We start from the raw sequence: 25,596 nt of genomic DNA, 5'->3' as shown, positions 1-25,596 counted from the left end.
CTCTCCCTACACCTTCTTCCTTTCAGGCGTATCTCTTTGCTTTCTCCTAAGTTCCAAGGGCCCGTCTTTTGCTCTGCAACTTGTTTTCTGGGCTCACTTCTTCCAGGGCTCACTTCTTTGTACTCTGTGACTTTCTAAATAAACTTTTGCTTGTAGAACAAAACAAAAACTCCCAGTAATCTCCCTTTCTTAAAGTCAGCTGTGCCATGACATAAGCTAATTGTGAAAGTCAAATCTATGAGATTCACCGTGGCTAGAATTATGCAAGGTTGTGTATGCCGAAGGCAGGAAATTTGGGGGACCATCTCAGTATTCTACCTTGTAAACACTTCACAATTCCTAGATCTGATTGTTCCGATCATTTTTAAACTTATTTTTATATCAGCTCCTTTATCTTTGCAAAACACTGTCCAAATCAGAATGCCATTCAAGTTTAAAACCTCTAAACGCTCTGATAAATATCCTCTAAGTTCATTAAAAGTCTAAATGATTTATTGAAAGAAACAGGGTACTTAGAACTAGACAGACAAGTCTGGATTCTACTTCTTCGTGGCAATTTCACCTTGACCAGTTAGTTACATAGCTATGGAGCCCTTTTAATCTATCTTTCTGTAAAATAGAAACCACAATTCCTACCGCTGGAGCACTGTCAGTATTTAATGGGTGTGTTAAAATTCTTACCGTGGTGCTAGGTCCAGAGTGGCTAGCTAAAAATTTCTGTCCTATTTCTTTGTTTTATTTTTCTTTTCGTTCCATTTTGGTTTTGCTTGATTATTATTTAAACTAAAATATCTCCAAGAGATGAAACAGGCCAGATTTTGCCTTACAGAAAAATGCTAATTTTCCAACAACACATTATTCTCAGCAGGGTTTTAGTACCCTACAATCCATTTCCGTGGGCAACAGCTTGCCTGGTATGCAAGCCCTGTTCTAATCTGCTGGTCTCTCTTAAGTGCATATTGTGGGCATCACACTGACCAACACATGATGATCAATAAAATAAATTACATATTTCAGGTGCTGACACACACCTTGAATACTTTAAATATTAATCATGGGAGGTGATTTATTTATATTGTGTTTATATAATACATTTAATACATCCTAGTTGTACTGTGTGGTTCTAGAACTCTTCCATATCTAGCAGAGTAATTTTTAGCTGTTTAATTTTCTCCATTCAATATATCTTCACTGATCAAACTTATTCCCCAGATAATCTTTGGTTTTTGTTGTTGTTGTTTTTTATCATTGAATATCTTAACTTAATCACCTAGGAATTATTTGCAAGTGTCCCTCAAATGACTTTGGGAATAATTTTTTAAGCTTGATCTTCAACTCTTATTAGGTTTCCAGATTCTCCTTCACAATTTCTTCATTTTTTAAAAAAAAGTTTTAAATTTTTTTACTGGGTTTTATTTTTCATTTAAGTGTATGATTTTTCCATTTAGTCATGCAGGACTTGTGGTCAAGTTATTTTCTTGGAAATACATTGTGGTGCTTTTAAGTGACTTAAAGGTTTCCCCTGGGATATTAATTAGTACTTTTTAAAAGAATGTTTTAAATATTCTGTCATTTTTGCTATATTTTGTTTCTTTTCTATCATTAGTCACTCTCCTTCTGATGAATATTTTTAGTTCCCCTCACTTTCACTAAAATGTTGAATTTGATCATGCTATTACCCCTTGGTAATTTGCAATTCTTCTGACCACTGCTCAGAACTAAATCTATTATATTTCACTCCCCTTAAAGTTCTAAATGAATTTAATCTTGGAAAGTCATTTATCTTATCCAACTATCTGACACCCACATTTTGTCTTGATTAAGATTTCTGCCAATCTATATGGGGACAAATGTAGTGCCATATTATTCTTATCTGGCCTAATTTTCAGGGTTCTTTTTGTCTTGTCTAACATATCCAACTGATTCTCATTATCCCCAGTTTTTTCCCCTACATCTTTATTTTTTAAATATGCAATGTCTACTTATCAAATTTGCACTAACTCTCTTTGTCCAGTAATATTTTTATCCTGTGTGAATCAGTATCCAAATATTTCTGGAACACAAATCTTCATTAATTTGAGAAGAATTCATGAAAGAATGATTTATAAAAGTGAAAGTTGGGTTTACTCTTTCAGTGTCCCGGGCTTAACAGCAGTGGAGGGCCATGGAAGGGACCAGCAGAGAAACTGATAAATTACTGGAACCCTGAAATAGAGCTGTTTTCTGAGGACCGACAAGGGTATGAGATTAGCGAGAGATGCATCCAGAACTCTGCAACCCAGTAAGGCTGCAATCTAGGGGGAAAATACTCCATCATTCTCCTACATCCCTCCAGTCTTAAGCAAGAAGATAAGAGAGTCCCTTTAGCATCTTCTCTTCATTTTGAGCAGTAGCAGAAGGATGGAGAGTGAGCTGGAAAGGCAAACTGAAGAAGTCCAGCAGAAATCTAACACTAAATCTTATCTCAATGCCCTTCTAGAGAAGGTATGGCTTAGTAGAAGCATATGCCATTGTTCAATTATTTTCCCTTCAGCTAGGTTCTGAAATGTCTTTCACTATATATATTGCTAAGCATATATATAGTGCTAAGCATTCTACATCACCTTGGCTTCTGAAATGATTTTGGAAATATTTATGCCTTCTTCAATTAAGATGCAACTTGATGCTTGATGTTACCTCCCTGGGAAGCTTTCCATGAAATCCACATGGAGACACTTTGAAATACTGGTTGTTACTCAGGTGCAGTTCTTAGAAGGAGCAGCATTTAAAAAATATCAATTAAACCAATTCAATCTGTTCTTGTCAGTCAAAACTTCTGTTACAGACCTTTTGACTATGTTTTTTCCAGTGATGTTAGGAGATGACCAAACATTGGCTCCTCCCTTGTACTTGTTAACATTAATATAACACTAATCCTGGGAAATATTGCCTTCTTTCTTTGTCCCCAGGAATTACAGTAGTAAGGGGGAGGTCTAGGAAATTAATTCCTTTCATCTTAAATCTTGTAATATCTTTCTTATGAAATATAAGACATGATAGATAAACCTAGCTTGTGGTTGTATAATGTCTATTTGAAACGTCACCAATATGTTCAATCTAATATTTTCTTAGTTTTTTATTATTATTTGAGGATTGATAAAAGTCTCCATTTCCATTAAAATGTCTCTCCCATTGGCTCACCATAATGCCTGAAATTTCCTTATTTAGAGAAACTTCTCTGACATAGGACTTTATCTACAGAAACTTCCTATCAAGTGGACTTGAATGAACTAAGAGAGGTAACAGTCAATACAATCACTGATGAGCTTCAAAGTCATCAGGCAAAAAGAGTCATTGGTATTTAGATGGAAGTTCCAGTTTAGACCAGCTGAAGAGTTAAACTTTATCTAATGGAATTAACCCTAGTTTTTTGTTTGTTTGTTTTTTAGTTCCTTATTGTTCAAAGTATTACATGAGTCTCCTTTTTCCTCCATTGATCTCTCCCGTGCCACCGCTTTCCCAAGCACAAGCCCTCCCCCCCTTCTACTGTCTGTGTCCATTGTTTTTGCTCATATGCATGCATTCAAGTCCTTTGGTTTATCTCTTACCCCCTCACCCCTCACCCCCTGCCTTTCCTCATAGGTTATACAGTCTGTTCGATGCTTCTATGTCTCTGGTTCTATTTTTGTTCATTAGTTTATGTTATTCGTTATGTTCCACAAATGAGTGAGATCATGTGATATTTATCTTTCTCTGACTGGCTCATTTCGCTTAGCATAATGCTCTCTAGTTCCATTCATGCTGTTGCAAATGGTAAGAATTCCTTCTTTTTTACAGCAGCGTAGAATTCCATTGTGTAGATAGATGTTCCACAGTTTTCTAATCCACTCATCTGCTGATGGGCAGTTAGGCTGTTTCCAAATCTTAGCTATTGTAAATTGTGCCACTATGAACATAGGGGTGCATATATCCTTTCCAACTGGTGTTTCCGGTTTCTTGAGATACATTCCTAGAAGTGGGGTTATGAAAACATGCTCAAAGTCACTAATCACCCGAGAGATGCAAATCAAAACAACAGTGAGGTTCCATCTCACACCTGTCAGGATGGCTATCAAAAACAAATGACAAGTGCTGGAGAGGATGTGGAGAAAAAGGAACCCTCTTGCACTGCTGGTGGAAATATAGACTGGTGCCACCTTTGTGGAGAACAATATGGCATTTCCTCAAAAAAATAACCCTAGTTTTTATACCCAACATATTTTACCAATATAGTCATGGGTAAAACCAATCAAAATAGGACTTATCTGGCAGTTTTTCAAAAATACCTCAGTTAAGATTTATTTCAGGCAAAGCCTGAAAAGGCAACTGTATAACTAGAGGCCAGTAGGAATGGAAATATAGGGTGTAGGTAGGCAGTTGGATGTTCACAAGAAAAATGGGTAAATTACATCACATTTTTCCCCTTTTCTCCATCTAAATACTATTTGGCTTTATCTTTCAGTTAATGACTTATTGACTACAGAACTGAAAATTAGTCTTTGATAATTCCATCATGATAATAATAGTTAATATTCTTTTCAGTACGCAAGGAAATGTTTTAAGACTTATGCAGATATTGGGTTATTTAATTCTCACAATAACTCCATGAAGTGGGTTAACACCATCCCTATTCTACAGTGGGCAAAACTAACTCTCAGAGCAGTTAAGTAACTTATTTCAAGGTCAAACACTGGAAAGTGGGAGATCCAGAATTAACCCTGACAGTCTCATCCCAAGTCTTCATGTTTAACCACTGCACACATTGCCTTTCATGGACCCAGAAAGTATATCCTGCCCCTCATATAAACATATGGCGCTTTGTGCACATTTTGGATTATCCCCACCCCACATTTTCCTCTGTTCTCTCAGTGTACAGCTAGACCATATCAGTCACTACTCTGTTGCCTTGAAAAATCACTAGGCGAGGTCATAAGTCCTGGTATGGGTCAAACACAAAAGCAGCAATACATGTGCTTGGGATGAATTTGAAATAAAGCATCTCTCCCTCTTGCTGTGCAACTGTATTTGGAAAAAATATATCCAGGGCAAGATGAGTTATTGCAAAGCAAGCCCTGCCATCCGGCGTCTGCTGCAGGCTTGTGCCTTCGGCAGCCTTTGCGCAGGGGACATCTGTAGCAGCCACATGCCCCAAAGCTTGGTGTCAAAGCCTGGGAGAGGATGTTCCCCACCAACACTGCCAATGGGAAGAAAGGGCCTGTTATCACTCATTTCTGGGACATCCCACCTGCTTCCTCTGCTATTAAAATGAGTAATCTAGGTGTGTGAAAATAAATATGAAAGTCCCGAGTTATAACAAGATAATTTTTGTGAGTAGAAGGGAGGGCTAAGTTATCTAGAGAAACACCTTTAATTCCATCTTTTTCTGCTTCTACCACTTGTATCCAGACAGGCTTATAGACCCTAATTTTAACCCCATCAAGGTTTGTACTCATTGTAGAGGATTCTCAGAAGCCTGACAGGCTTTTAGTAATTTTTATTGTTGTTCTAAAATGTGCCTTTTGTGCTATCTCAAGTAGAGGGTATCTCAAGAATCCCTAAGGTGTGTAACCCGGGAAGAATACAGAGCTCTGTGTGACGGAGGTCATTTGGGTCACCTATAAATCGTAGAAATAAAAGTGTCACTATGTTGTGTGCAGACCGTGGAATGTGTTAGATCATTTCAATTGGAATCCTGACTGTCCTACAGACTAGCTGTGTGACTTGGAGGAAGTTAATTGTTCTTTCTATGTCTCAGGAACCTCTTCTCTGAAATGGGAATATTTAGTGTATGTACTTCATTAGGCTCTTATGAAGATTAAATAAGATGAAGCATGTAAAGGACTCAACATGATAACTGGCACATAGCAATTGCTTAATAAATGCCAGCTATTTGTTATTGTTGTTACCAAAATCAGAAATATAGGGCATGAAGGTAATTAAATCAGTTGTCCCAGAAGGGGTCACACATCACTCATTTTTCCCCAGAGTCACCATGTGTCTTCATTGCTCATATTGTCTCCTCGACTTGTATTGGCTCCACTCCCAATTTCTACCTGTCACAATCTCTCAGGACGCAGTTTAACCAGTGCTTCTCCATGAAACCTCCCACATTCCTGAGTGGAATGACTTGTTCTCTTCTCAGGCATTCCAGCACATTCTCAGGAGTTGAGGCCCGGTGCATGAAATTCATGCATGGGGGGAGGGTGTTCTCATCAGCCCAGCCTGCACCCTCTCCAATCTGGGACTCCCCAGGGAATGTCCAAATGCCAGTTTAGGCCTGAGATTGGGCCTAAATTGGCATTCGGACATCACTCTCACAATCCAGGACCGCTGGCTCCTAACTGCTCACCTGCCTGCCTGCCTGATCACCCCTAAATGCCCCCCCACCAGCCTGGTCAACCCTACTGCTCCCCCTTGCCAACCTGGTCACCCCACGCATCCTGCTGTTCAGTCGTTTGGTGGCCCCTCACTAACCCCCCTGCCGGCCTGGTCACCCCACGCAGCCTGCTATTTGGCCATTACTGCTAATGTGATGGTGTCCCAGACAATTTGCATATTCTTCTATTATTAGTGTGTGTGTGTGTACACATACACACACATAAATATATATGTATATGTATATATCTATATATGTATATGTCTATAGACATATACATATATATGTATATAAAACTTCTCTGCTTTATTCATGTTTGTAAATCTTACAATTTTAGGTGCAGTACCTTGAAACACCAGAAATACCTAATATTAATGTTAAATTTTATGAATTATATATATATTGTACTCATTCTAAGATATGCAATAAACTCACATTATTCATAACTTTAGTTCTGCTCCAAAGTTGCAAACATAGTGAAAGCAAATAATTTATTTTTCAGTAATCATGAATACACCATGAACAGAGCAAACCACGCATATGGCCATGCACAACCTGAGTTACCAATGACATCCACACAGTGGTGACTGGCCCCATGTTCTAATAGACCTTGAGAGCAATGTGTGTCTACCATGGTGATGTGCAGATTCACTCATGTTCTGAGTCAGTCCAGGCATTTCAGTGTTCATGCAGTTTTTCTGAATGAATGGCCGTTTTTCTGAATGAGTAGCCTGGCTTGAGTTACATTTGAGGCTTGAAAACCTGATTACGACTTATGAAAAAAAAATTTGAAGCAAATATTTACTTGTGTGTAAAAACCACAAAGTATTTAAAAATGTCACAAACATACCCCAAAGTTCCTGATTAGAAATGTAGACTTGGCTTGCCTGGATACTGAGTATAGAGCTGCAAATTAACCTCAGCTTGTTTTAACACTCATATATTCCTATACACTAATTCAAATTTAAAAACTCCCAAATTAAATAGAAATCAGGTCTGGGAATGGGGTAATTACTGGTATAATAGTGCATGTTAAGATACAATCTGATATATAAGGCAGACAAGTGTAAGAATTTTTATTTATAATTTCAACCTCCAAATAATGTATTAGTGTTTTATCAAATACAGAAAAGTAGCTGAACTTGATATTTTCAATAATCAAGTTTGTAGTATAAAGAGAACCTCATATCTGAGCATAAATGTTAATGGAGAATGTGCCAGTGGGAAAAAAAAAGTAAGGTCAACGAATAATTATAAGTTTACATGTGTCCAGATTTTGAATATGAAAGACTCCTGAGAAAACAGTGAAAATGTTTCCTGGCAGATGTCGGAGTTATCTCATGTAACTTAATGTACAGAATAGTAATGGATTATTGAATTAGGGCTTTCATGTTCTAAAACCCGATCTCTATCAAATGGTATGAACTGGACCTAGGATGTGAAACACTCTATTGTGTTTTATTTAGTGATGGCCTTTCAATTTAGAGCTAGATTATAGCGAAACCATTACTGCACGATATGTGTCCAAATATGACAGTGCTTCTTTAGTTGGGTTTCTGAGAGCTCAGCTCAGAACCTGATACCAAGAAAAATAGATAGAGTGGGTGACACTGGCCTTTGCCAGTCCCTCCCCACCCACTCCAGCCCTTTGTTCCTGGCAGCTCCTCCCTCTCCAACAAGCGCCCAGGTGACCTGTGATGTTTACTGTCCTCTCCTGCAGGTGGATGTCTGAAACAGGGAGGGAGCACAGCACAATTCAGTGTTTTCGAAGGACATTCCAAGAAGCTAGATGTAATCACAGATTTCTCTAAAGTAGGATTTCAGAGTCAAATAAATTTGGAAACTGCTGCATTAAACTTAGTGAATATTCTTGTGTTTTTAGAACTTCTCCAAACCTCTAATACAATAATACTCATTGCGCATCTCCTAGAGGAGGACGTTTCCCAAGCTGGGTTAATTAGAGAAAGCCTTTTCCAGTAACAGCTATTCCATCTCACTGCTTCGGAAACGTTGATGTAGGAGACAGTAAAAGATGCAAAGGTCTGGGTTCAAATGCTGTTCTACTATGTACAGAAAAACTTCTCTAAGATAATTGCTCAAGAGCAACATGTGGCACACAGAAAACATTCAGAAAATAGTAGCTGTGATTTAATTATGTTGTTAACAGTAATAGTAAATTAAATGTATAGGGGTTAAGGGAGTAGCGTAGAGCACCTTTATTCTTAGACAGTCCAGAGCTAATAAAAAGGAGAGGAGATGGAAAATGGTCATGAGGCAGTATAGGACTGACTGGATTAAAATGAAAGATGGGGCCTGGCCAGCATGGCTCAGTGTTTGAGCATCAGCCTATGAACCAGGAGGTCAGGATTTGATTCCCGGTCAGGGCATGTGCTCAGGTTGCAGGCTCAATCCCTGCTGGGGGCTTGCAGGAGGCAGCCAATTGATGGCTCTCTCTATCATTGATGTTTCTATCTCTGAAATCAATAAAATTATATTTACAAATAAATATATCAAATGTTGGGTAGGGCAGGCTGGATAAGTGGATGGTGGCAGGAGAAGGGAATTCTGCCCACGCAAAGAGCGCAGAAATATGCAAGACTGAAAGACATGGAAGGAGTGTTAGTTCTCAGGCCATTCCTTATAAAGATAAAAATATATCAAAGATAAAAAGTGCTTATAAAATATTGCTTATGAAAGATAACAAGAGATAAGCAAGCACACCAAATTAAAAATTCATGGAATTCAGGGTTATTATAATGAAGGAATTGGAACCCAAGCATTCTGCCCCAAAGATGGGAAGGGAAAAAGTACCCAAAGATCAAGGGAAAGGAGAGACTGTGCAAGGCTGACGTTTCATCTGCATATTAGAGGTGATGATGGTGTCATCATCAAATTTTGTGAAGATGTAAATAAGATTAAGGTACATAAAGCCATTAGAACAGTGGTTGGCACCCAATAGATGTTAGCTGTTATTAGCTCCCTTTTTGCTAAAATGTGCTTTCAAATACTGATTGTGGTCCTCCTAGAGTAAATCCAGAAATAAATATTGTTTCACACATTTCTACCATATGACAAATTCTACTGACTGTGGAGCTTGTCAAAAGCAGCTGATTCTGCTATCATAAAAGTTACCTAGTATGTAGTACACTGTTTAAAGGCAGGAAGATAGTCTAGAGGGACAGGAGAAAGATAGCAAATAAACCAAAGGCCTCGTCACATACAGGTAGACAAGACACTTTTAAGACACTAGCTGATAAAAGGAAATCCCCTCTACTATGTCCTCATCCTATTCAAATTGCTATTTGGTAAACCTTCTCATCTAAAAACTAGGGGATAAGCTGCTGAGTTCATCTCAGAAGCTCCATGGGATTTGAGTGGCTCAATGTCATCATCAAATGTGTGAAGGAAGTTTAACCACCATTTCAAGTTGAGAAATTGATGTTCCCACCCCACTAAATCATATTAACGCTGATTTACTGCTCACTTCCTATACTCCAGGCTCCACGCTAAGTACTTTGCACGAATCATCTAATTTCACTTTCTCAACAACACTATCAGGTGGGATACTCTCTTCCTTCTCTCATTTTATAGATGAGGAATCTGAGTCTTGGGGATGTTAAGCAATCTGCCCAAGATCGCTCAGAAAATAATAGCAGAGCCAGGTCTGCCTAACTAAACAGAGCAACTACTCACTGGCACTGCCTCACTATTTTCTAAATGTTTAAAATCATTTCATGTTAAAAGTAATTAAAATAAATTATTTATGCTGTTGGAATCTTTGAGAGCGCTAATACTACCACACAGAACAAGAATCTGACAGCCAGATCTGTGTAAATTAGGTTAGTATTTTATTTTTCAAATAAATAATCTCCCCTGGAAATTTCAAAAGGGTACTTGTTGTCACATGATATTCCAACAACTATCTCAACTCTCTAAATATGTTCCCAATTGTTATGATTAAATTATACTGGTGATTGTTATATTAAATCTATATATGTTGATGATTCTGGTGTTAAGGTTATTTTCTTTACCCTTAATGTATTATCAGATGCACAGCTCAGTCCTTTTGTTAATAATGCTTCTGGAGAAAATGTTTTTATTAATTCACATGAGTTTCTCTATATGCTTTGACTGGACTTTATCGGGCTTAAGCAGTAGACTGATGGAATAAGAGAAATGGGCAAGTATTAAGATACTTGTATCCCATAAGTAGTCAAGTTTAACCCAATCCACAAGGCCAAAGAGACTATATGTGCTCGATGGAGCTGCTACTCCATTTATTGTTGTTGATATGATATTGTATAAGAATTAATTAAGCCAGTCTTCTAAATGTGCCTTCTGTCTCTTCAATCAAATAAATAGCTCCTGTATCTTTTGAACTTTCTTCTTTTTTTAAGATAACTCTAGTGCCTAAAACCGCCCATGTCCTGTCTGTACACTGAAATACTTCTGAAGATACTCTCACAGTTAGAACAATTCACTATATCCCAAGACCAAAAGACTGAATTCCAAGAACATAGAAAGCCACCAGGACGTGACATCCTATTGTTCAAGCCTTATCTATCACTCTCCAGCAATACTAGGTGGTCTGGTATACTATTAGTCTAGCTGAATGAAGTTGCTTAATAAACTAAGATAAAGTGTTTCATGTTTCCATGTCTTTTAGGGGGCCAGAGCCTATCAATTCCCTTTTCCATTCCATCTAATAGCTCTCCTTTGTCAGCCCAAACTCTGCCTTACTCCTGGCACTCACTATCCTCTTTCTCTATATTATTCCTAATATTCAATGATTTTTCTCACCTTTAATCTACTATGTATTTCACTTATTTATTTCTGTCTCTCCCAAATCCACTAGATCGTAAACTACACAATGGCAAGGGTATGCATCTGTTTTGTTTACTGCTCAAAGAGAAGAGTCCTGGCCTTAAAAATAATAAATAAAATAAAGGGAAAAATTAATAAAATGCAGCTAAGAGTATACCACCAATTTATTAATAAAGAAGTACTTATTCAGATCACCCTGAGTTTGCTGGCTCCGTGGTTACAGTTAAAAATTAACATTCTAGACATTTAATTAAAATGAGCACTATTCTTCCTGCCCATTCTTCCCACTCTGAGAATGAGAACGTGTTAGAAGCTACTATTGTTTCCCACTCAGGAGATAATAGTGAAGTGAACGTGATTCTAAATAACATTAGGATCAAGGCAAATGTAACTTTATAATTATTGGGTAATGTTATTGTAAATAAGCTTATTAATAAACATTAGTTTTATTTGAATGCAAGGTTCCTTTTAACAAGGACTGAACTTTTTATTCTAGATTTTTTTTAGTTCCCTATTTATGCATTATTGAATGTGATTATTTTTTTCTTCATTGCTAGATTAGTGTTGGCTGAATTATATTTCCATATCTCTTGCTTCTAATTTTGTATTCAAGAAAAAAAATTAAAATAATACTGTAGTGTAATTTTAAGATAATCTTAAGATAATATCACTTTACAAAGTAATAGCTTAACAGAATTTAGAATCTGTAAAATTAAGCAAGCTAAAATGTTTTTGCCCTACAAAATGTACTTGAATCTCCTTTTCTAAGTTACATGTACTTCCTTTCAATATCTGCTTTCCAGAAGGCTATGAAAGATGGATGGAGATAGTAAATCCAAAAACTAAAAGAGAAAAAACGGAAATACAAGTCTTCAGTTAACTTTAGAAGAAACATGCAGGAAACAATAGTAGTGGGCAGTAAATCCAAGATAATTATACTTATTTAATATGCTTTGGGGCTAATGTATATAAACTTTTTAAATAAAGCACTGTAATTTTATCATTTGTTTAGCCCTAGACAATAAATTTACAAGCATTCGTATTGAAAAAAATCATTTCCCCCTTAACTACTGAAAACAAAATTACTCTGCTCTCTTATAAAACTGTTAGATTTCTATCCTCATATCCTTTATTGATTTCTCACAAATCTGTGCTTTATGTTTTTTGTACAGTCAGCAGTACGCTCAAATGTAAAAATTTTAAACGAAGTAACAAATCTGCAAATTCATGATACTCTAAATGATCCAAGATATGTCATTTTAAGTGATAAAATCAATATGTATTTTGGTTCATTAGAAAAATACATAATGGCTATTTCTAGCATCTCCATAGACTCTGTTTAACCAATTTGTAGTGTGATGCCTGGCCTGAAGCACTTCTATTTTTAGTTCTAATGGAACAGTCTTAAATTGAGTATTTTCTGTTTACTAATGTGATCCTGCTTGTTACCATGGTAACTGTGATAAGTGTTCTAGCTCACTATTTTATTAAATAAATTAAAGATGTAGCTGAAGACTGTGAGGGTTAAGCAAGTCATTCTTAAAACACACTTTCCCACATCAGTAAAACCACGGTCACACTTAGAAATAATTTCATAAATAATAGTTAGATCTCCAGGCCCACCCTCAAAAGCCTGCGAGGCCTCAGGCTATAGCAATATTAGCAGTAACTTTTGTTCTCAGCTCTGGCAGCGGGGGCCATGTTATAGGGGTGAGGAGAAAGGAAGGAGTGTTCTCATACTCATTTTGTTTTCAACAAAGTGTAGATGGGGCGCCGTTTTGGAATACTCGCATCCACTGGCCTTCCGGGATGTTGGGGCCCCAACTAAATCCTATTTGCCTTTGCCGATGTCTTCAGCATCTTGGTGTCTCCTTTTGTTTTCCTGCATCTCCCTCTCAAATGGGTGCTGGACCCACCTTGCTGCCAACCTGCTCCTAACTCTAAAGTGAACCATCACTGTCCTGAAGAGTCAAGGCCGTCTCAACCAGTTGTTTAAAAAGATAGCCATTGGGCTGTGCATTATCTCTGCAGGTTTAGTGACTTCTGTCATATGTCCCAGCTGCCCCGGGAACCCAGATAAAGGGCCCACCCTCAGTGCAAGTGGTTCAGGCGAGAGGTATATGAGTGGGGTCCTGGCAGGACACAAGTGGCGTTCAACAGAGGCAAGTGTAGAACATTTGCAGAGGTGTGAACAGGGTTTCAAGAGCCAGTGGAGAACTTCCTACAGGGCCTAGCATCAGCCAGGAACCATTACCACTCTTGGAAGAGGCTGGCCTTTAGGACCTGTGGCCCTGGCAAGGCTGGGGGCACCATTAGTTTCACCTTCCCACCCTCCTATCTCTTGCCAATGCCACCCATTAGCCAAATCCACCCAGAACTCAGGGTCCTGCAGGTTGAGGAAGTCAGCTGCTTTGAGGCCTGGAGTAACACATAAAAAAGCAGAGGATGAATGGGGAGAAGAAACTGCTGTTGGTGACAACATGGATGGAATATCATGCTAAGGGAGCTAAGTCAAACAGAAAAAGTCAAGAACCATTTGATTTCACTCATGTGGTATATAAAACTGAAAGCAACAAATAAACAAACAAGCAAACAAAAACACATAGACACAGACAACAGTATGAGAGCTACCAGAGAGAAAGGGAGTCTGGTGGTAGTAAAAAAAAAAAAAAAAAGATAAAGGGGATCAAATATGTGATGACAGAAAAGACTTGACTTTGGGTGGTAAACACAATGCAATATACAAATGGTATGTTGTAGAAATGTCCACTTGAAACCTATATCAGTTTATTAACCAGTGTCACCCCAAAGAATCTAATTAAAAATGTGATAAAAATAAAGGCAATCAAAATATACACTATTACTTGAATGAGAACTCTTTGTGAAGTTTTTGCATTTTAAACATACAATACTTTTGAACCCAAATGAATCCCTAACCTGTGAGATTTCTGTCACCATGACTAAAAAAATTATTCAAGACCTTGAGGGCATTATGTTAAGTGAGATAAGTCAGACAAAGACAAATACCATATGATCTCACATGTGGACCCTAACAAACAAAATAAACAAACAGTAACAACAACAACCAATAAAAACCTCATAGACACAGAGAACAGATTGGTGGTTGCCAGGGAAGGCGGTGCAAGGGATAAACAAATAGGAAAAGGGGGTCAAAAGGTACAAACTTCCAGCTATAAAATAAATAATGGAATGTAATATACAGCATGGTAACTATATACTGTACTTAATAATAATACCATATTGCAAATCTAAACGTTGCTAAGGGAGCAGATCTTAAAAGTCCTCATCACAAGAACAAAAAGAAAAAATATAGCTGTTTGGTGACAAATGTTAACTAGATGGTGGAGATCATTTCACAACATATACAGATATTGAATAATTATGTTATACCCCTGAAACCAATTTGTATAATGTTATATTTTAAATATACCTCAATAAAAAATACTTAGATGATACAAATATGAGGACCCTGCTTTGAGGTTACACTCAGTTTGAAAAGTCAGACCCAAGAAGACAGTCAGAATTCAATTGATTTAAAGGAAGTCACTTTCTTGGCTATATTCTCTAAATCGTGAATCTTGGGTTTTCTCTTCAAGGATGGGTGGTACTAGTTGATTGTAAACTGAGTCATCCCTTTGGTAATTTCTGGATAATCCTAACAAAATATATCTAATTACCCCTATAATTGTTTTTATCAAAGAATTTCAACTTTTTGGTTGAAGGGATCAAATTAAAACAATAATATAGACAAAATTTTGTTCCCATTTGCTGACAGGTTACAAATCAAATAAAATTATTATAATTAGGTCATTGGGAATTTTGCACAAAAAAAGAAACAATTATTGGAACATATGTGAGAGTGAATAATCTACTGGATTATTCCTAAGAAAGTAAATGAGAAAAAGGAAATAATTCCTTTAATGCTAAAATCAGAATTTCACAAAAGGAGTTATCTTTATTGTTTATATAGATATTTTGTATAAATTCAGATTTAAGCAAAATATATAAGGAAAGGCTAAGAATTTTTTCTAGAAAGTGTAAAAATATTTCTTTTTCCATATGCTAATTTTTATAGTCTGTCTGACTTATTGGGGGTGAAACAAATGAGCATTCATATTCTGTTATTCCATAACATAATACCTGAATTTGCCTGTGAATACTTTCTGACACATTTTGTGCATATTTTAAGTTAGTATCTATTTAATAAAATATGAAATAAAAAAATCAAGTATTTTTTTAAGAAGTGCAAATTGATAGTTACAAAATACTCATGGAAATGTAAAGTACAGCATAGGAAATATAGTTACTTAGATTATAAGTATGTATAGTGCCAGGTGGGTTCTAGACTTATTGGGGGGTTATTTTGTAAATGATATAAATGTCTGACCACTATGTTGTACATCTGAAACTAATATAAAATAATATTGAATATAAACTATAATTGAAAAATATACCAATTGTAAGTAACATACATGTGCCATTCTTATAATCTTTTAAAATAGAAAATAATGCAGTTTTTTTATGGAATGGTACTTAATATTTAGTTATAGTAAAAATTGGGGGTGAGGGGAAATGTATATGAGGTTAGTGTACCAGCTACCTTGGGGAAGGAAAGAACCAAGGTTGTGCAAATCCATGATGTGGCTTAACATATAACTGCATTATTTATTGCAATAAAAGCATGTATATTGATTGCAATAAAAGCATGTGCAATAAGAAGAAAATCAAAATTTTTTTATTTAATTTCAATTATCATGTAAGAGAAAATCCTATATGGCTTTATTAAAATTTTAATATGACGATACTTCAAAATGTTGGCATATTTTTAACCTAACACTCATCTTTCATTTCCTCAGGGTCCACTTTCATTTGTAACACACACATAATTCCAGTGAAAAATCAAGAGGGTGTGGCTATGATGTTCATCATTAACTTTGAATATGTGACAGATGAGGAAAATGCTGCTTCCCCAGAGAGGGTAAACCCAATATTACCAGTCAAAACTATCAACCGTAAGTAAAAGTAATGTGTACATAATGTTCTTGTTATTCTGCTGTTATAAATATGTTAATACAGTCTTCATTTGCTATTTCAGTTCTCAAAATAAGTTTACTTTTTAAGTAAAATAACTTTCTATTTTAAAAAGCCATAGCTGAAATTTTACTTTGGTGCCATACAGAATCAATCAGGTGCTTTCAAAGCCATTTGACTTGTATATACCATGGTAAATTCAACCAGTCCACTACTGAGGGACATTTAGGTTGTTGCAAACTTTGGCTACTAGGATTAATGCCGGAATGAATTGTGCATATATATTTTCATATGTGTATGTGTAGATTTTTGGATGAAGCATCTTTAGGTTAGGTTTTATATGTGGGATTCCTGGGTCAAAGTGCAGATCCATACGTAATCTTTTTAGATACTGCCAAACTCCCCTCCTTATGGTTTCAACCATTTTGCACTATTACAGGCAGTATGGTAGACATTTTCCCCAAAGCAATACTAACAGAGTGAGTCAGCCTTCCTGATTTTTGTCATTATGCTAGGTGAGTAGTATCTCAATTAATTTAGTTTACATTTCTGTTATTATGAGTAATGTTCATATATTTAAGCACTACAAACACTTTTCCTGTCAACTATTTCTTAAATACATTATTGCTTTTTTTGTTCTTTCAAATTTTAGAATCAATTACAAATCACTTCTGCAGCAAATACATTGTTTTTTATCTTTTTTTCCTGATTTTTGCCATGCAAAAGCAATTTTTGTTAATTTGGCTAAATTTATCAACATTTTTCCTTGTTGATTCTGAATTCTTAAGTCATAGTAGAAAAGCTTTAACCATTTCAAGGTTGTAAGTAAATTTATTCTTAATCTAGAACTTGTATGGTTTTATATTTTAGGATCTCTGGTACACTTAAGTTTAGCTCATTTTATAGTGCATGGTATCAATTTAATTTATCATTTTATTAATGGCTGTACTTTTTTATTGATTAGAAAATCTATCTTTTTACCAGGAATTTCAAATGCCACCTTTATCACATACTAAACTTCCTGTGTACTTTCATCTACTTCTCAACTTTATTCTGTTCTGTTGGTCTATTTATTTTTCAGAATAACACATTTTTAAATATCTGACATGAAACGCTCTTTTTGATATTAATTTTTAGGAGTTTGGAGTTATTTCTTGCTTAACACTGTAGATGAACTTTAGAAACAACATATCTAGATAGAAAAAAATCCTTTTGATATTTTTATTAAATTCACATTACCTTTATAAATTAATTTGGAGGAAGTTAAAATCTTTATAATATCGAGTTATTCTATGCAAAATTGTGTGTTTTATGTATTTTAATTTTTAAGTCTAATTTTTGTGTTTTTTAGGAGTGCTTTAAAAAATTTCCTCATTGTTTTGTCTGCTACTTGACATTTAACTATTTTGTTGCAGCTATTATAAATAGAATCTTCGCTTTCATATTTTTAAGGCTACAGATTTTTTTAGTAGGTTCATTTTATATTCTACTCTCTTAGTGACGTGTCTTAGTTTGCAAGTGGCTTATACATTGACTCTCAGAGATTGCTTTACCTTTCCAACTCTTATGCATCTAATACTGTAGTTTCTCTTTTCTAATTGCACTGGCTATTCCCTCCGACATATCATTAAAAAGAAGTTGTCGGTGAGCATCTTGCCTAATTCCTAAATTTGTGTGCACGTCATCAGTGTTCCCAATTAATTGAAATGATGGCATGTGGACTAAGTTGTATGTGTTTTTTAATTTTAAGATAGTCTCCACTGACATATTTATTAAGAATGGGTGCTGAAATTTGTTAATTGCCTTTCAGGATCTGTCTAAATGAGTGCACTATTTTTTTCTTATTTTTATGGTAAATTTTATAAATGAAGTTTGTTTTTGCTTTTGTTTGTTTTTTCCTCCAGAGATTGGTCTAGTCAAATTATTCACCTCAACCAGTATTAATTTTGTTAAATTTTATTTTCTAGAAATTATTCATGTAGACTTTAAAATTTTATTTTAATAAAATTATTCAAAGTAGTCGTTTATAATATGCTTAAGTATTTTCTTTGTTTCTACAGTTATTTCCTTTGTGACAGTTCTCCATTTTTTTGTTTGTTTCCTCCATCTAAATTTTTTATTAGTCCTTTTCTTTCCAAATAACTAATCTTTATTGGTTTATTTTAAAAAATATTTTTATTAATTTCAGAGAGGAAGAGAGAGGGAGAGAGAGAAACATCAATGATGAGAGAGAATCATTGATCAATGATTCTCTGCCTCCTGCATGCCACATACTGGGGATCGAGCCCCCAACCCAGGCATGTGCCCTGACCTGAAATCGAACTGTGACCTCCTGGTTCATAGGTCGACGCTCATCCACTGATTTATTGGTCTATTGGCTGGGCTTTATTGGATTATTAATTGTTACTTTTCCTTTTATATCAGTAAAGGGACCTTATATTCAGCTGCCTCCTTGTTTCCCTTTCCCCAAGGGACAATTCCACCTTTGAAGTTTCCCCCACCTCTCCAAGAAGTAACGCTTTTCTGAGACTACTCTCTGGGGTCTTGTGCTCTTTCCAAGCCACTTTCAATTGTCTCTCTAGTAACCAGCGCTCTGTTCATTCAGGTCACTAGCCTGCTCACCGCATTTCTTACTCAGGGGCAGCCCTCTTCTGAGAGTAAACCTACCGATATGTCTTCCACCCACTCCAAGGAGACTCGGGTATTTCCCCTTTCCACTTATTTTCTGCCCAGTGCTATTGCAGTGTGCTCTCCTGAGCCAGTTCTGCTGGTTTCTAACATAAAGTTGGTAATGTCTCTTTCTCTAATTATTCTTTAGGCATAGTTTATGGGTATTTTTATTTGACTCCTTATTGACCTTTATGATTTTTAGGAGGATCCATGAGAAAATTGGCATTTAGGTATCTGTCATTGTCTGTGGGAAGATGAAAGCCTTATCGCAAAACTTAATATTTTTAAAAATCTGTTATACTTTATATAAATTCAGATAACTCAATATATATATAAAAATTAAAAACCACATTTTCAAAAGTCATTGTTGTAAACCTAAGTATAATGCTAGATCACATGTACATCAACTGAGAATTTTTACAATACCACTTACTTTCTTAGTTATATCTAAGTGACAGTACAATATTCTGTTAAAGCAATGTTGGGAAAAATATTTTAATATAATATGATTCTAATATTCTGAATCTTTTACTCTGAACAATATTACTCTTAGGGAAAATGCTCTATCAAAATCATCAATTTGTCAATTTCCCAAGTGATGTATTTAGAAATGAAATTAAAGTACCATAAAAAGACATTGTGATACCAAAGTCTTATTCTTTTAAGCTGTTGACTATTTTGATTTCTTTATTTTCTCACTAACAAATTCAGTCATCATTGAATGATTCCTGAGAGTATACTTAAGGTAATGTCAGCCTGTATTTTGGCCATAAATGTCAACAAGGTAATTTGTTTTGTGGGATGCCTAGTTTTGCTTCTTCATCGTCTTCACAAATTCTTTATTTTTTCCATAAAGTGGTTGTCTTGCATCATTCATCAAATTGGATGGACATGAAAAAGGGAATGGCAGAGAGAAGATAATTTTTTAATAAAGAAAGCACTCATTTCAAACTAAAATGTAAATGGAGAATTGAAACTTTGGTCTCAAATGGAAGATAATCTATATAGTAGCCTTCCAGAATATAATACATTATCTATGCTACTCTACACTGTGACTAAAATAGCACCTCATGTGCAAGTGAGAGCATATTCAGCAGAGATCATTTCTTATGTGGTGAACATGAACGGTTTCCCCACACTGCAGCTGTCAATCCTAAGGGAATCATTGAAGAGAGTACAAATATGCAGGTAGAACTGTTTCCAGAGCATTACAAAGGCCCATTACTTACAACCAGTAAATTGGGTTTAGATTACATCCTTCTATCATTATACGCTCTACATTTCCTTTTATTTGGTGTCAGGTTTTGAAAAGTTGATTGTTAGATCAAGCAGAAAAGTGAAAGAGAGACAAATTAAGCTCAGTAATTCTGACATGATACGATTCCTACTTTTTATTATGTCTGATCTTTGGTAACTCCTACTGATTTTTTTTTCTTCAAGTATAACTTATCATAACTTATTAGAACTGAATAAAATAATTGCATTGGCTATTTCCAACATTGTTGTTCCAAGATGGACATACAATAAACAAACAAAAAGGGGGAGAGATCAACCAAAGGACTTGTATGCATGCATATAAGCATAACCAATGGACACAGACACTAGGGGGGTGAGGGCATGAGTGGGAAGGTGAGGGGGCGATGGGGGGATAAGGACACATATGTAATACCTTAATCAATAAAGAAAATAAAGAAAGAAATACATTTAAGAAAATTAAATGTCGAGACATCTTTTTTTTTTCCAGAAACATCTTATCTTCAAAATATTTAGCGTATAATCTAAATAAGGAGTGTGTATTTGTCTACAGTATGTGCCCCCAAGTGGTGGGATTTAAATGAGAGTAATAAGGAAAAGGCAACTGAGAACATGGGGGTTTCTGTATATTTAAATGCCTCTCCTGAATTGTAGACAAAATAAAGAAAAAAAATGTGAACTAACAACACAAGAAACACAAATGAAAAAGAAGTGAAGTATTAAATTGAGAATATTAAATAAAATAAAAGGACCTAAATGCACAATAGAAAAGATGGATCATAAAAAAGGGACTATGATACATGGAGCTTACTAAGTTCTGGAAACCTATAAACTTGTTTTGTACTAAATGGAGTGGTGAATCATTTCTCAGGACAAATAGTTTCAGGGTTCACAGGAAACATGAAGAGCTTTCTCTAGGAAGAACTAATTTTTCGCAAACTTATTCTTTGTCAAGGATATAGGACCAGTCACATATAGATGACTTATGTCCCTAAAGTGAAGCAAGTACAGTGGAGAGTACTGTTTTGATAGGTATATCTGTCAAACTGATAAATGCTGCACAATTGAGTGAACAAATTGCTATGTAATAAATATAAATACCAAGCAACAGATATAGTTAATTTTTTTTATCTCGATTGTTTCTGTAAAAACTCCACAATCTAAAAAGTAGAAATGATACAGACTAACAAAGAAAATTGTGTGATTATTTTGTTTGTTGTTTATTTTAATAACTGAAAGGAAACCGCATCTAAAGGAAATAATACTAATGGGAAAACAAGTTCTCTCTCTCTCTCGTTCTAATATATTTGCACAATGTTGAAAATAACCAAATTATGTGTTTTAGCTTACACAGTTAATTTCAAAGTTAATTATTGTCAAGTTTAAGAAAATGCTGCTTTTATTATTTTAACTGAAATACTTTGTAAGCTTCATATTATATTATTCACAAGTATATTTGAGTTTTCATACCAGGAATCTAGAATCACCAGTCCATTTCTCTCTCTCTCTCTCTTTCACACACACACACACACACACACACACACACACACACACACACACTTTAATTTGTTAAAAATTTCTCAAGGGAGCCCTGGCCGGCAGCTCAGTGGTTAGTGTATGGGCCCCACACACAGAAGGGCTGCAGGCGTGCTGGGGGCAACCAATAAATGTGTCTCTTTCACAAAGATGTCTCTCTCTCTCTCCACCTTCCAGTACTCTAAAAATTAATGTAAAAAATATCCTCCTGTGAGGATTAACAACAACAATTTATCAAGGGAGATTGAGAAAATTTATCTTTTTCTAAATTTGTTAGTCTATTTTGATTAGATTCCACATATAAGTGAGATCTTGCGGTATTTAGATATTTGTCTTTCTCTGCCTGGCTTATTTCACTTAGGGTAATGCTCTCTAGGTCCATCCATGTTCTCCCCAAAGGGTAAGATTTCCTTCTTTTTTTTTAATTAATCCTCACCTGATGATGTTTATGATAGTTATATTTTATACTCACCTAATGATATGTTTTTATTGATTTTAAAGAGAAAGGAAAAGAGGGAGAGAGAAAGGAAGAGAGAGAGAGAGAGAGAGAATGAGAGAGAGATGAGAGAGAAACATCTATAGTTGCCTTCCGTATTTGCCCCAACCAGGGATTAAACTCGCAACCTAGGTATGTGCCCTGACCAGGAATCAAAAGAATTTGCCGCCTTTTGCCGTATGGAACCACACTTTCACCAACTGAGCACCCAGCCAGAGCAAGAGTTCCTTCTTTACAGCTGAGTAGTATTCCACTGTATATATGTACCACAGATTTTTAATCCACTCATCTACTGATGGGCTTGGGCTGCTTCCAAATCTTGGCTATTGTAAATTATGCTACAGTGAACATGGGGGTGCATATATTCTTCCAAATTAGTGTTTGGGATTTCCTCAGTTACATTCCCAGAATTGGAATTGCTGGGTCGTAGGCAGTTCCATTTTTAATTGTTTAGGTAACTACATACTGCCTACCACAGAAAACCCATCTTAAATTTTAAAAATATTAATTTACCAATATAATTCTAAACAGAAAATGAATTCATTCTGTTTTTACCTTGTTGAGCTCTAATTCATGCAGTTATCCCTATTTATAAATAGTGAGTACCTAATACTTATTCATATAACATATAAATGAATATTATTATTACATTGAGTAATTAGGGTTTTTTTTCCTATTGAATCAGCACTAGCCAGATTGTCTAACTCAGTGTTTCTCCAAGTGTGAGACCATCAGCATTACCTTGCAACATGTTTGAGACACAGGTCCATGGGCCTTACACCAGAACAGCTGATTAAGAAATAGAGAAATTCAATAATCCATGTTTTAACAAACTCTTCAGATCATTCTATACCCACTAAATTTTGGAAACTACTGGACTAACTTAATTAATGTTTATACAAAACTATAAAGATAAATTTTAAGTGAAACAAAATGTAAAAATTTAGCAAAATAAAGTTAAATTTCTATCATTTGTTATTCTCTCAGTAATTTTCAAAAGGGAACTTTATATTTAATCTTATTAAGGTACTATAATTATCTTTAAAATGATTAAAATTATACTTCCCCAAATCAAAGCAGAACTTTACTTTCATCCTTAATAAAATAAAAGTTTGAATTACTCTAAAAGCTTTGACTGAAGCTGTCTCCACACACAGAATAAAGTTGATAATTTAGGGAATTATCTGGTTAATTTTAGCCTTAAAAATTTATTTCTATGATTTGGACTCAACATTTTGATTAATTAACACATAAAATATGTCTTTTCCAAATAGCTGCATTACTCCCTCAAATTTGTATCTCAATTTTCACACCTCAAGCTCAGGAACAAATAAATTTTCTAAATAGCTGGTTCATAAAAGGGCAGTCACAGTGTTTTTGATTCTCCATTGGAGCTGAAAGTCATCCTTTAATTCAAAGATGAAAAGCCAGTATCCTATATAATAAAAGGCTAATATGAAAATCAACCGAACAGTGGAACAATTGGTCCCTATGACCCGCACTGACCACCTAGGGGCAGATGCTCAATGCAGGAGCTGCCCCCTGGTGGTCAGTGCGCTCCCACAGGGGGAGCACTGCTCAGCCAGAAGCCGGGCTCATGGCTGGTGAGCTCAGCAACAGTGGCGGGATCCTCTCCTGCCTCCCCTGCAGCACTAAGGAGCAGCGAGCTCGGATTCTGGCTGAGCGGTGCTCCCACAGGAGGAGTGCCTCTCAGCCAGAAGCCGGGCTCACAGCTGGTGAGCACAGCAGTGGTAGTGGAAGCCTCTCCTGCCTCCACAGCAGCGCTAAGGACCCCTGGGTGGATGTCCGACTGCTGGCTTAGGCCCGCATGGGTCTAAGCCGGAAGGCCGACATCCCCCGATGGGTACCAGACTGCAAGAGGGCACAGGCCAGGCTGAGGGACCGCCCTACTCCAGTGCACGAATGCCGTGCACCAGGCCTCTAATATTAATATAGTTTCTCTCTCAACAGGGATTACCTAGAAACAATCTGTTATTCACATGAATTTAATTAAAGGTTTTACAATATTACTGTGTTTCCTATTATGTGTTTGGAAGTTTCCTCTTTTTAAAGATTATATTTAATATAGCAAAAGGAACCATGGCATGGCTGCTAATGGAAATCTGGGAAAAGCGCCCTCATAGGTTACAATTGATTTTATGTCATGTTTCTCCCTGGGATTTGGGCAAAATTGTATTTTTAAGATCAAGAAAATTGCTGGTAGATGAAAATCAGTATGCATTATCTCTTCATTAACAATAAATGTTAATGATCACTTAAATTAGCCTATCCACACCAGAGTCCCTCCCCATATGTATATCATTTGGAAGCTTTTGTTACTTAGCAACCCCCAAATCAGGCCGAGGCCCTAGTCATACAACATTTGGGTAATGTTTGTTCCAGTTGTATTTAGAATATCCTATGAAGAGAATCCCTGTCAATATTATAACTACCTGGTCATTTTGAGTCAGTCTAGGCAAACATGTTATTATTTTCACACAATTTGAATGGATTGTTTAACTTGGCATTTGGAAAAGGAAGAAATCAATTGGAGAGAAACAAAGTAAGAGCTATTATAAATCATACATTGATTTATTCAGCAGTTATCACACTGAAACCTAGTGAAGTCTATATACTAATAACACTGATGTGTTTGCTTTCATTACCACTCCCTCCTCACTGGGGATTACAACCTTGGGTGGCTAAAAGCAGTCCACTGCCCCCTCCTGGCTGTCTTATCTCCCTTCTCCCACACCTGCATATTCTGCTTCTTACTCTCATGATGACCTGGCCAGGTGGGAAGCAGTGCCTCTCAATGTTATGTCTAACATTCCTAGGTATAATCCTAATAGAAAAATTGTTTGTAGTCAAATTGGTGCAATAGTTTTCTTCCAAACTCACTAGATGAGAACCAGCTCGGAGAGGGGGTGGCAGGGGGGAAGGAAGACAGAGAGAGAGAGAGAGAGAGAGAGAGAGAGAGAGAGAATGAACAGTTCAGATTAATGAGATATTTTCAATTGGGGAGTGTTTAGCAAAACCATTTTCTAAAGTCCCATTACCACAGGAGAGAGGATAGATTTGATTGTTATAATTTTGTGAGAACTTTCATTAGCACAAAGATATAAGCAAAGTTAGTCAAAACTGGAAGTAATATTAACAGTCAACTAATCCTAGGAGATTCTAGGGAGGTTAATAGAAGGATTTTGGTTTGGGAAAGGGGAGGGGGTCCTTATTCAATCTCTGAGATAATAAATAAAATTGTGGGTATGTATTTATCTACATTTATTTAAAGAAGAGAGTTATGATTCTCATTAGATTCTCAGGTGGATATTCATAGTCCAAAAAAACAGCAAATCTTGAATAAACTGAA

At 35.9% G+C, this 25,596-nt stretch overlaps 1 protein-coding gene across 1 annotated transcript in view; it reads left to right on the top strand.

The window, feature by feature from the left end:
* The window catches only part of KCNH7 (potassium voltage-gated channel subfamily H member 7), a 400,430-nt gene that overhangs the window by 245,605 nt on the left and 129,229 nt on the right, over positions 1–25,596 (top strand). The window contains exon 3 of the mRNA XM_006766560.2: positions 16,096–16,251. Coding sequence (XP_006766623.1) covers positions 16,096–16,251 — 156 coding nt within the window. The remainder of the gene's footprint in view (positions 1–16,095; positions 16,252–25,596) is intronic.

The sequence above is a fragment of the Myotis davidii genome, unplaced genomic scaffold (assembly GCF_000327345.1).
Source record: "Myotis davidii unplaced genomic scaffold, ASM32734v1 scaffold59, whole genome shotgun sequence".
NCBI lineage: Eukaryota > Metazoa > Chordata > Mammalia > Chiroptera > Vespertilionidae > Myotis > Myotis davidii.
The sequence above is the reverse complement of the archived record's forward strand: the minus strand, read 5'-3'. Positions and strand labels throughout refer to the sequence as shown.